Below are 13,327 nucleotides of genomic sequence, written 5' to 3'. Positions count from 1 at the left end.
TTTAAAGATACTCTCACTATAGATATTTACATACACACCCATTTATTTTTTCAAAAAATAATTTTTATTAAAGGTTTTCATAAAATATCAATTAAAAAATGAGAAAAAAAAAGAAACCAACAGGGTTAAGTACAAAACACAATCTAGAAAAGCAACCCCCCAAACCCCCCCCCCCCCCCCAGCCTGTATATAAATAATAAATTAACATTCACACCCCGACTTAACATAACAGGTATATACACCGCCTCAGACCGTTCAGTGTAAATAACAAAAACAATAATAAAGTAAACCCCCCCCCCCCCCGAGCTGCTGCTGCCATTGACCAATGTCTATCGTTCTGCCAGAAAGTCTGAGAACGGTTGCCACCGCCTAAAGAACCCTTGTACCGACCCTCTCAAGGCGAATTTCACCCTCTCCAATTTAATGAACCCTGCCATATCGCTGATCTAGGATTCCACGCTTGGGGGCCTCGCATCCTTCCACTGAAGAAGAATCCTTCGCCGGGCTACCAGGGACGCAAAGGCCAGAATACCGGCCTCTTTCGCCTCCTGCACTCCTGGCTCCTCTGCCACCCCAAATATTGCGAGCCCCCAGCCCGGTTTGACCCTGGATCCGACCACCCTCGACACTGACCTCGCTATGCCCTTCCAAAATTCCTCCAGTGCTGGGCATGCCCAGAACATATGGGTGTGGTTTGCTGGGCTCCCTGAGCACCTAACACACCTGTCCTCACCCCCAAAAAACCGGCTCATCCTTGTCCCGGTCATGTGTGCCCTGTGCAGCACCTTAAACTGTATGAGGCTGAGCCTCGTGCACGATGAGGAAGTGTTCACCCTCCCCAGGGCATCTGCCCATGTCCCTTCCTCAATTTCCTCTCCCAACTCCTCCTCCCACTTACCTTTTACCTCCACCACCGAGGCCTCCTCCTCCTCCTGCATCACCTGGTAACTTTCCGAGATCTTCCCCACTCCCGCCCACCCCCCCGAGAGCACCCTGTCCTGTACTGTGTGTGGCAGTAACCACGGGAATTCCACCACCTGCCGTCTGGCAAACGCCCTTACCTGTAAGTACCTGAAGGTGTTCCCCGGGGGGAGCCCGTACTTCTCCTCCAGCTCACCCAGGCTTGCAAACTTCCCATCCACAAACAGGTCCCCCAACCTTCGTATCCCTGCCCTGTGCCACCCTGAAAACCCTCCATCCATTCTCCCTGGGACAAACCGGTGGTTCCCCCGTATTGGGGTCCACACCGAGGCCCCAGCTTCCCCTCTGTGCCGCCTCCACTGCCCCCAGGTTTTGAGGGCAGCCGCCACCACCAGGCTCGTGGTATACCTCCTTGGAGGGAACGGGAGCGGCGCCGTTGCCAGCGCCCCCAGACTCGTACCCACACAAGACGCCGTCTCCAACCTCTTCCATGCAGCCCCCTCCCCCTCCATCACCCACTTGCGCACCATTGTCGCATTGGCGGCCCAGTAGTACCCACAGAGGTTGGGCAGCGCCAGCCCCCCTATCTCTACTCCGCTCCAGGAACACCCTTCTCACCCTCGGAGTCCCTCGCACTCACACAAACCTCATTATACTACTGTTAACCCGCCTGAAAAAAGCCTTCGGGATAAACACGGGGAGGCACTGGAACAGGAAAAAAAACCTTGGGAGCACCGTCATTTTGATTGACTGCACCCTACCCGCCAAGGACAGCGGCAACGCGTCCCACCTCTTGAACTCCTCCTCCATTTGCTCCACCAGCCTTGTAAAATTAAGCCTATGCAGGGCCCCCAGCTCCTGGCCACCTGGACTCCCAAATACCTGAAGCTCCTCTCCGCCCTTTTTAGTGGGAGCTCGCCAATCCCCCTCTCCTGGTCCCCTGGATGAACTACGAACAGCTCGCTCTTCCCCATGTTGAGCCTGTACCCCGAAAAGCCCCCGAATTCCCTAAGAATCCTCATTACCTCCAGCATTCCTCCCACCGGGTCCGCCACATACAGCAGCAGGTCGTCCGCATAAAGTGACACCCTATGCTCTCTCTGCCCATCTCTCTCTGCCCATCTCTCTCTCTACCCATCTCTCTCTGCCCATCTCTCTCTGCCCATCTCTCTCTCTGCCCATCTCTCTCTGCCCATCTCTCTCTGCCCATCTCTCTCTCTACCCATCTCTCTCTGCCCATCTCTCTCTCTGCCCATCTATATCGCCGTTCCTTCACTATCGCTGGAACAAAATCGTGGAACTCCATCCCTAACAGCACAGTGGGTGTACCTACACCTCAAGGACTGCAGGGGTTCAAGATAGCAACTCATTATCTTGTGAAGGGCAACTAGAGGTTTATAAGATGATGAGGGGGATAGATAGAGTGGACATTCAGAGACTATTTCCTCGGGTGGATGGTGCTGTTACAAGGGGGCATAACTATAAGGTTCAGGGTGGGAGATATAGGAGGGGTGTCCGAGGTAGGTTCTTTACTCAGAGAGTGGTTAGGGTGTGGAATGGACTGCCTGCTGTGATAGTGGAGTCGGACACTTTAGGAACTTTCAAGCGGTTATTGGATAGGCACATGGAGCACACCAGACTGACAGGGAGTGGGATAGCTTGATCTTGGTTTCGGACAATGCTCAGCACAACATCGAAGGGCCTGTTCTGTGCTGTACTGTTCTATGGTCTACCTCGCACCAACCCCCTCCAGTTCCTTGACTCCCTCAGTGCCATAGCCAGGGGTTCAATCGCCAGTGCGAAGAGCAGGGGGGACAAGGGACACCCCTGTCTCGTCCCTCGGTGCAACCGAAAGTACTCGGACCTCCTCCTGTTTGTGGCCACATTCGCCATCGGGACCTCATACAACAGCTTAACCCACCTGACAAACCCCTCCCCAAACCCGAACCTCTTCAGCACCTCCCAAAGGTACCCCCACTCTACCCTATCGAAGGCCTTCTCAGCGTCCATCGCCACCACTATCTCCGCCTCCCCCTCTCTCGCCGGCATCATGATAACGTTCAAAAGCCTCCGCACATTTGCGTTCAACTGTCTCCCCTTCACAAACCCCGTCTGGTCTTCATGGATGATCTGCGGCACACAATCCTCAATCCTCGTGGCTAAGACCTTTGCCAGCACCTTGGCATCTACATTTAGCAAGGAAATCGGTCTGTAAGACCCACATTGCAGGGGATCCTTGTCCCGCTTCAGGATCAAGGAGATCAGTGCCCGGGACATCGTCGGGGGCAAAGCCCCCCCCCCCCTCCCTTGCCTCATTAAAGGTCCTGACTAACAGCAGGCCCAACAGGTCCATATATTTTTTATAGAATTCGACCGGGAAACCATCCGGCCCCGGTGCCTTCCCCCCTTGCATGCTTCCTATCCCTTTGATCAGCTCCTCCAGCCCAATCGGGGCTCCCAATCCCGCCACCAGTCCCTCTTCGACCTTTGGAAACCTCAATTGGTCCAGGAAGCGGCCCATCCCTCCCTCCTCCCGTGGGGACTCGGATCGGTACAATTCCTCGTAAAAGTCCCTGAAGACCCCATTGATGCCAACCCCACTCCACACCACACTCCCTCCCCTGTCCTTAACTCCCCCAATCTCCCTAGCTGCGTCCCGCTTCCGAAGCTGATGCACCAGCATCCGGCTTGCCTTTTCCCCATACTCGTAAATCGCCCCCTGGGCCTTCCTACACTGCACCTCCGCCTTCCTGGTGGTCACCAGGTCGAATTCGGCCTGGAGGCTACGCCTCTTCCTCAACAATCCTTCCTCGGGCTCCTCCACATACCTCCTGTCTACCTTCACCATCTCCCCCACCGGCCTCTCCCTCTCCCCCTGCTCCCTCCGCTCCTTGTGGGCCCTAATGGAGATCAGCTCTTCCCTCACCACCGCCTTCAGTGCCTCCCATTCCATCCCCACTCGGACCTCCCCGTTGTCGTTGGTCTTCAAGTACCTCTTTACACTTCCTCGGACCCGCTCGCTCACCTCCTCGTCCGCCAACAGCCCCACCTCCAAACGCCACAGCGGGCGCTGGTCCCTCTCCTCCCCCATCTCCAAGTCCACCCAATGCGGGGCGTGGTCCGAAATGGCTATTGCCGAATACTCAGTGTCCTCTACTCTTGCTATCAGCGCCCTACTCAAAATGAAAAAGTCGATTCGGGAATAAGCCTTATGGACATGTGAGAAGAATGAAAATTCCCTAGCCCCCGGCCTTGCAAATCTCCAAGGGTCCACCCCTCCCATCTGGTTCATAAACCTCCGCAGCACTCTAGCCGCCGCCGGCTTCCTACCCGTCCTAGACCTGGAGAGATCCAGTGCCGGATCCAGCACCGTGTTAAAGTCTCCCCTCATTATCAGGCCCCCCACTTCCAAGTCTGGGATCCAACCCAACATATGACGCATAAAACCCGCATCATCCCAGTTCGGAGCATACACATTGACCAGTACCACCCTCTCTCCCTGCAACTTACCACTTACCATTACGTACCTACAGCCATTGTCTGCCACAATGCTCGACGCCTCGAATGACACCTTCTTTCTCACCAAGGTCGCCACCCCTCGATTTTTGGCATCCAGCCCCGAGTGAAACACCTGACCTACCCACCCTTTCCTCAGTCTTACCTGGTCTGCCACCTTCAGGTGTGTCTCCTGAAGCATAACCACATCCGCCTTGAGCCCCTTCAGGTGCGCGAACACGCGGGCCCGCTTAACCGGCCCATTCAGTCCCCTTACATTCCAGGTTATCAGCCGGTTCAGGGGGCTACCCGCCCCCCTCCCCCACCGACTAGCCATGACCCCTCCTCGGCCAGCCACGCGCCCGCACCCCACACTCGGCCCGTTCCCCACAGCGGCATACCCCCGTCTCGACCACCCCCCCCCCCACTCGCTCCAGCTCCTCCTTGACCATAGCAGCAGCAACTCGATCACCCCCCCACCCCCCCCCCCCCGGGCTAGGACACACCCTAGCTGATTTACTCCCCCCATTGCACTTCCGCAAGTCAGCTGACTCCTGCTGACCCCGGCCACTCCCACCTCTCCTTCGACTCCTCCCATTGTGTGGCACACCCTCCTCTCCCGTTCCCCATCCATAGGCTCTCCCCCACCCCCTTCCGTTCCAAGCGCGGGAAACAACCCTTGCTTCCCCGCCCCGGCCCCACCCCCTCCAGTCTGACGCAGCTCCTTTTACAGGCCCGGTCCCCTCACCTCCGGCTTGGGCCTCCCCCTCCCCCGCGGGGCCCCATCTCACCGCCGTCCACCCGCCCTGTTCCGTTTACCTACCCCTCTCCAAGAGACCCCCGACCAACCCAACCAAAACAGTGCCCAACCCGCCCCAGCCACCCTCACCGACCCGAAAGAGAAAAACATAGAGAAAAAGAAACCCGGAGCAATACAAAGGCCCCCCCCCTCGAAAAATAAATTAACATAACATATCAACCGCAGTCCCCAATCGCCCAGCCCGACCCTCAATCTGTGTCCAACTTCTCGGCCTGAACAAAGGTCCACGCCTCCTCCGGAAACTCAAAATAATGGTGCCGGTCCTTGTAGGTGACCCACAGCCGCGCCGGCTGCAACATGCCAAACTTCACCCCCTTCCTGCGCAGCACCGCCTTGGCTCAATTGTACCTGGCCCTCCTCTTCGCCACCTCGGCACTCCAGTCTTGGTATATTCGAACCTCTGCGTTCTTCCACCTGCTGCTCCTCTCCTTCTTGGCCCACCTGAGCACACACTCCCGATCGACGAACCGATGGAACCTCACCAGAACCGCCCGTGGAGACTCGTTAGCCTTGGGCCTCCTCGCCAGCACTCTATGGGCCCCTTCCAGCTCCAGGGGCCCCTGGAAGGACCCCGCTCCCATCAGCGCGTTCAACATGGTGACCACATAGGCCCCCACGTCCGACCCCACCAGCCCTTCCGGGAGGCCCAGAATCCGCAGATTCTTCCGCCTCGACCGATTCTTCATCTCCTCGAACCGCTCCTGCCATTTCTTATGGAGCGCCTCGTGCGCCTCCACCTTTACCGCCAGGCCTAAGATCTTGTCCTCATTGTCAGGGATCTTGTGTCGAGCCTCGCGGAACGCCACCCCCTGGGCCGTCTGTGTCTCCAGCAGCTTATCAATAGAAGCCTTCATCGGCTCTAGCAGGTCCGCTTTAATCTCTCTGAAGCAGCGCTGGATACCCTCCTGCTGCTCCTCCGCCCACTGCATCCACGCTGCCTGGTCTCCGCCCGCCACCATTTTGTTCTTCTTCCCTCGCATCTTCTTCGGTCCACCACCACCTTTTTTGTCGCCCCGCTCCTAGTTGAAGCCATATACTGATGGGGAGTTGTTATAGACTCCTTCCCACACCGGGAAACATCGAAAAAGTGCCTTTGGGGGCCCTGAAAAGAGCCCAAAAGTCCGTTTTTGCAGGAGCCGCCGAATGTGCAACTTAGCTCCGCATAGCCACAACCGGAAGTCTACACACCCATTTATAAACACACATTTCTTAAAGGTACTCTCACATGACAACATCCTCAGAAAATTAAGGAAATTCAGCATGTCCAAATTGACTCTTACCAATTTGTACACCATAGAAAGCATCCTATCTGCCTGCATCACAGCCTGGCATGGCAACTGCTCAGCCCAAGACCGTAAGAAACTACAGAGAGCCACCAAGTCCATCACGCGAACCTGTCTACCATTCATTGCTCTGTCTACATCTCCCGCTGCCTTGGGAAAACGGGCAGCATAATAAAAGACCCCTCCCACCCCGTTATTCTCTCTTCTAACCTCTTCCATTGGGCAGCAGATACAAAAATCTGAGAACACGCACTAACAGATTCAAAAATAGATTCTTCTCCGCTGTTACCAGACTCCTGAATGACCCTCTTGTGGACTGATGGAACAATCTGCCTGGACTGTATGCAGAACAATACTTTTCACTGTACCTCGGTACACGTGACAACAAATCTAAATCTAATCTAAATCAAATTGTATTAGCACAGACAGGACTGGTCCCCTACACCATTCAAACCCACAATGATGTAGTGTGGAGGAGACACACTGATCACCTTTTAGCAGCTAGAACAAGGTTGCCAGGGACAGATCAACCGGGAGTCTGCAGCAAACTGTGCCAAGTAAAAACCTAGACATTCCTGGGAACCTGACAATACCTGAAACAACAGTGGAAGACAGTACCTCAGTTGAGGACACTCCAACACTGAGTCAACCTCCGATCACGAGGTCGACTCCGTTTGAGACAACTACAGGCAACGTCCAAACTCAACTAAAAACACCAGCGGTCGCAGTCAACATGAGCAGGCAGATGCCTGGAGTTTCACTAACATCCCCACAGAAATCGACGTGCTCCGAATCATCTAACTCATTGGCTGATGGTCGGAATTCTCCGGCCATTGGGATTCTCTTTTCCCACTGGTACCGCACCCCCACCCGTGGGTTTCCTGGTAATGGCTTCAGTAGGAAAATCCATTGACAAGTGGTGGGAAGAGAGAATCCTGCCACCAGGACACGGCGCAGCGCCGAGAAAGACGTGGCTGGCGGACCGGAGAATGCAGCCCGTTGTGTTTAATAATTGTTCATATTGTAAATGTTGATCATTAAGGTTATATCGTGTTTCGTTGCAGGAACCTCTATGTAAAGGGGGAGGAAATTGTTGCGTATTCATATTTGTTTCTAGTTGGAACAAGGTCACTTTAAGAGTCCGATCACGGGACATTTTGATGGCATCAGCGGACATTTGTGCGGACAAACGGGCAGTCTATCCGAACAGCCTGTAGGGTAAACACCTTTCCAATAAAACTCCTGTTTGTTTGTACCTTCATGGTCTGCAAGCCTATCCTTTAAAAATACCACAGATATGCTCTCTCTTTTCCATACTGACAACCTTATGGTTCTCCTGTCTTTTGTCATAACTGAGGTCTTCAGCCTAGGGATCAACTTTGTGGTTCTTTTTCTGCACTATCTCCTGTGCTTAAACATCTCCCTTCTATCTCAGTGACCAAACTGATATGGTCAAATCTGGGCACTACATAGTCTAACCACAGTTTCCTTTGGCTGGTAGTAGATAAAGTTTGCACTCCTCATTATAACGAGGCTGATATGGGGCAGATTCTCTTACAAAGAAATTGTGTTGTTACAGAAACATTGCCAATGTCAATAAATCAGATAATACAATGATTAGAGAGGGAACTGCCATTCTCTGAGCCAAGTTACATTGAAATTTAGGTCCCAAGAGCAAATGATGGCACTACCCAATCTTCATTCATACATTCTTATAAATCAGTAGTGATTTATAAACCTTGCCTTGATTAATAGTTGCCTAAAGAAACTGTGCTGTTAGTTCTAAAGCTACCCTATTCTCCTAATAAAGGAGGATTTACATTTATACAAACTGAATGATCACTCAAAGAAAAGTTACTGTTTAATTAATTATGCAATTAATTTTCAGGCCTTCCGAAACAATACAGGGAATACCAATCACTCCTGCAGAAAAGGCCGATTCAGAGGCAACCGCCACCAAGGAGCCCGTACCTGCAACATGTGAAGGGCCGAAAGAACCTCAGAAAAAGCACAAAGCACAGCAAAAGCCCAAAGAAGACACGAGAGCGACTGTATTGCAGAAAACAGCAAAGGAAAAGGAACCCAGCACAGTGCCAGATGTAAGGGTCAATAAATTGGCCAAACCAGCTGTAATTCATGAAAAAGCTTTAAAAACTATCAAACCCCAAGCAGGCCAGAAAAGTGAGAAAACTGCTCAGAGCTGTCAAAATAAAGTCGAAAACAAGTGCAAATCCGACATAGGCAGTGAATCAAAGAGTCCAAAAGATGTTCAGAAAGCATGCAAAGAACCTGAGAAAATCACAGAAGTGACTGATTTGGCAAAGAGTGAAACAGGGTCTACAGAAATCACAAACAAGGCACAAGAAATCAAAGGACCTGTTGAGAAGCCAAAGGATCAAAATATCATTATTGGTGAGTTGATATTTTATGATCCCATCTTTACATCCAGCTTCAAATATTTCACTTTCATCCAATATTTGTAAAACTGTAATGTGATGCCAATTGTAAAGTTTGACTTTCTTTTTCAGATGATGGCCCCTCACCTCCAGCCCATTTCAGCCATCGCATAGTAACCACTAAGCAAGATCTTGTAACCTCATCATACACAGTTCACTACGATGAGGTGCTGGGAGGGTGGGTTGTTCTTCAGATCTTTTGGTCATTTTGATCAACTACTAACCAATAATAGCCCGTGGAAATGAGATAGCTATGAAAGTGTTTAATTATTGTGCAGATATTCACTGTACAGCGTTAAGGAGTATAATCTCAAATTTCAGTTTAAGAACATAAATGAAAATGAAAGCAGTAGTAATGTAAAGAAGTACAATGTAGTTGAAACCCATAATGCTAAGTATCGGGCTTTTAAATCATGTCTGCTGCAGTTAGAATGCGCTGGTCTAGAATAGCCTCCAGCCAATTTTCCTAAGGTAATGACCTCATTATACATCTATCCTCTTCTCAGGAGGTCACACTGAAAGATTAATAATCATTTTCCATTGCGCAGTCACAACTTTAATGTTTCAGATTATTGTTACTTTAAATTTATCATCTTTATTAATTATATGAAGATAAATTTCCTGAGGCGCATAGAGTTTACACTCAATTGCTTCTCTGGTACCTTACTGGGTACATTGACTGCATGTTGTCACATTGAAGAATGCAGACCAGGCTCAATCTCTGGCCTGTGTTGGCTGACTTGGTGTCAGCATAGAGACTTGGGGATGGTGGATGGTTATAATTGACTTCACCATCCTTGAGCTAGGAAGGAGACAGAAGGGTCGCAGTTCTACCTGGGTAATCCCTGCTAGATGTGAAGTGAAGATAAAATCATGCTGGGTTAATGTGCATCCACCGTCCCCACCCCCGCCCGCGCGCCACCCTTAAACTGTTACCAGTTTCTACAATGGAGAGGGGTCAGTGGCAACAGCACCCATGGAACTTCACTTGATTAAGAACCAGTGCCCCCAAATGAGAAGGGTAGAAAAGTGGAGAAACCTGTAAATTGTTTCAAATGTTGTTATTGGACACCATACAGCACCTAATACAGCACCTAATACAGGTGGAAGGAGTTGACCTTTTCATTTAGCACAGCAGATATTTTAAAGAGGCAGCTGATTGTGTTCCAGTTCTTGTTAATGTAACCCTGGTATTAACAATCTTTTAGAAATTATCATTTCATACCATATTCCTTATAAATATCACACTCTCTAGAAACTACCATTTATTTAGTTAACTTAGTAAATTAGAAACACACAGCAATTAGGTGGATAATAAAGTTTATGCAGTAATCTGGTATAATGTTTCCTGTGGTATGCAAATTAAGTTTATACTCTTGTATTTTTTCAAATGACAGGGGTCGGTTTGGCCAAGTCCTTAAATGTGCAGAAAAATCAACGGGCCTCGAACTCGCTGCCAAAATAATTAAAGTAAAAGGACCAAAGGACAGGGTAAATTCCTTTCTTAAAATAACTTTGTCAAGATGGCATCATTTTGATTAACTGCAGTCACCTGGGGAGTGTTTCATGTTGAAAGCTTAGTTGATGACGTAGATGCTGCAATGATTTACAGCTTTGTTTTTTTTAATGTTACTTGTTTGGCCTTCCTTAATTGAGCCTAGCCAACACGATTGCCAACCAGGGTTATAGCCTGTAACAATTAATATCTGAGTATTTATCCAGGCAGTTCTGCATGCACTTTAATGTCATTAAAACTCAAAGTGGATGTTAATGGACATTTTCGAAAATTCTGCACTTTATAAATGTCAATGCTAATTTTTTTTCAAACACTTATTTTGATCATTATGGAATGTTCACATTTAGAATATCTAAGAGTTTTGCAGAGTGGACACATGCAATATTAACTCCCATAGCTTAGTCAGTGAACATATTTGATTACAAGTAGGCGCATTGAAATAATATGGATGGACTCTTACGATCATTGGGCGGGATTCTCCGACCCCCCGCCGGGTCGGAGAATCGCCGGGTGGGGCGGCGTGAATCCCGCCCTCACCTGCCGCCGAATTCTCCAGCACCGAAAATTCGGTGGGGGCGGGAATCGCCATGCGCCGGTCGGAGGGCCCCCCCCCGGCGAATCTCCGGCCCGCGATGGGCCGAAGTCCCGCTGCTGTCATGCCAGTCCCGCCGGCGTGAATTAAACCACCTCCCTTACCAGCGGATCTGGCGGCGCGGGCGGGCTCCGGGGTCCCCGGGGGGGTGTCCCAACGGTGGCTTGGCCCGCGATCGGGGCCCACCGATCCGCGGGCGGGCCTGTGCCGTGGGGGCACTCTTTTCCTTCCGCCTCAGCCATAGCCTCCACGATGGCTGATGCGGAAGTGACCCCCCTGCGCATGCGCGGGGATGACGACAGCAGCCGCTGACGCTCCCCGCATGCGCGGACTTCCGCCGGCCGGCGGAGTCCCTTCGGCCCCGGCTGGCGTGGTGCCAAAGGCCTTTCCCGCCGGCGCGCCAACCACTCCGGCGCGGGCCTAGCCTCTCAATGTGAGGGCTTGGCCCCTAAAGGTGCGGAAAAATCCGCACCTTTGGGGCGGCGCGGCGCCGGAGTGGTCCCCGCCACTCCATCCCGCCAGGACCCCCCCGCCCCGCCGGGTAGGGGAGAATCCCGGCCATTGTCTGTTTCTTGGGGAAACTGCCGAACTCCACTTGATGACATGGCTGAGATTAACAGATTGGCATCTGAAGGGCAAACACACCCTACCTGTTAATAGTGTTGGAGCAATGTCATCAATGCCATTGTACAGTCAGGTCAACATAATTATTTTTAGAATCCGAGTGAAAACTGCTGATATATTTCTAATTGCAGAATGACAGCACCTGACTGTACCAGCCTATATAGATTCTGTGAAAGGTGAACAGAGGAGATGAAAGGATTTCAAATGATTTTAATTTTGCGCACATTTTCTTCCTCGGTTTTCTCCTCTTTCTTGGAGGTGGTGTTAGGTTTCACACATTCTGTCAGCCTTTTTTCATCTTACACAATAGTGTGATCCTGGATACAAGGCTGTCTGACTGTGAGACAACTGAATTGATAAGGAGTCAATCTGCATACTCACCTTATGTCGCTGCATACACATTTTCCACATCCTCCTTACCTAGGGATTAATATAAGTGATCATACTGTTGCCCAGGCTAAGATCAAATAGTTTAACACAGATGAAGAGCTAAATCTGGGAAATTGCTGATTTCTATATGTGTCCATTTCGCACTTCACAGTGTATCTTTGTAATTTAATCTGAAACTACCATTTATTTAGTTAACTTAGTAAATTAGAAACACACAGCAATTTAATCTGAGTGTTGACAAAGCTAATACATTGTCAAATCCTGCAAGCAAAGATGTTTCTCTTATGGCCCCGTTGGGTAGTGCTCCAACTAGCATGAAATTAAATAATACCAAGGTGCCAGTTATACATTTAGATCTGAGTCAGCTAATTTACTGGGGGCAGTAGTAGGGGCACTATCATTGTTTTGGTACCTGTCCCCTGGAAGTGAAAAATCAGCCAAGTTTACACTTCTGATCATTCCCTAGTTTCTCCTTGTACACATCGGACCACACTATAGAGAATTGGAAAGTGGATGGTGTCCACGGAACTGAGCCCCAACATGAATCAGTGCCTTTAAGAAAGAAAGGAGGAAGATAAACTCAAAGTATATATTTCTGGTCTCTAACTAGAATATCCTAATGTATTTCACGAGAAAGAGTTCATCAGTCACCAAATAGCTTGTTCTTACTTTGAATTCTCTTCTGATTTAGGAGGAAGTAAAAAATGAAATAACTGTCATGAATCAGTTAAGTCATGTCAACCTGATCCAGCTTTATGATGCCTTTGAAGCCAAGAACAATGTCACCTTGATTATGGAATAGTAAGTGGCTCTTATACCATCACAGAAAAATAGCTGGAAATGTCCTTTAAAATTCTGAGACTCTGTGCACTACATTTTGAAATGATGTACCATTTCCCGTACCAGCCTCCCCGAACAGGTGCCGGAATGTGGCGACTAGGGGCTTTTCACAGTAACTTCATTGAAGCCTACTCGTGACAATAAGTGATTTTCATTTAATTTCATGTGGAGATGCCGGCGTTGGACTGGGGTGAGCACAGTAAGAAGTCTTACAACACCAGGTTAAAGTCCAACAGGTTTGGCTCCGAAAGCTAGTGATTTGAAACTAACCTGTTGGATTTTAACCTGGTGTTGTAAGACTTCTTACTGTACATTTTGAAAGCATTTGAACCTTAGAATAAATAACTCTTTGCTCCCTATAATTATTTACAACACAAATACATCACCTGT

The 13,327-nt window shown here is 49.9% G+C and overlaps 1 protein-coding gene across 3 annotated transcripts in view; it reads left to right on the top strand.

The window, feature by feature from the left end:
- The window catches only part of mylk3 (myosin light chain kinase 3), a 125,752-nt gene that overhangs the window by 83,916 nt on the left and 28,509 nt on the right, over nt 1-13,327 (top strand). For all 3 annotated transcript variants that reach the window (XM_072518179.1, XM_072518178.1, XM_072518177.1), the window contains exons 4-7: nt 8,408-8,931; nt 9,048-9,153; nt 10,373-10,466; nt 12,789-12,898. In XM_072518179.1, the coding sequence (XP_072374280.1) occupies nt 8,408-8,931; nt 9,048-9,153; nt 10,373-10,466; nt 12,789-12,898 (834 nt within the window). The remainder of the gene's footprint in view (nt 1-8,407; nt 8,932-9,047; nt 9,154-10,372; nt 10,467-12,788; nt 12,899-13,327) is intronic.

This window comes from Scyliorhinus torazame, chromosome 10 (assembly GCF_047496885.1).
Source record: "Scyliorhinus torazame isolate Kashiwa2021f chromosome 10, sScyTor2.1, whole genome shotgun sequence".
Taxonomy (NCBI): Eukaryota; Metazoa; Chordata; class Chondrichthyes; order Carcharhiniformes; family Scyliorhinidae; genus Scyliorhinus; species Scyliorhinus torazame.
Note: the sequence above shows the minus strand (reverse complement) of the source record. Positions and strands in the feature narration are given on the sequence as shown.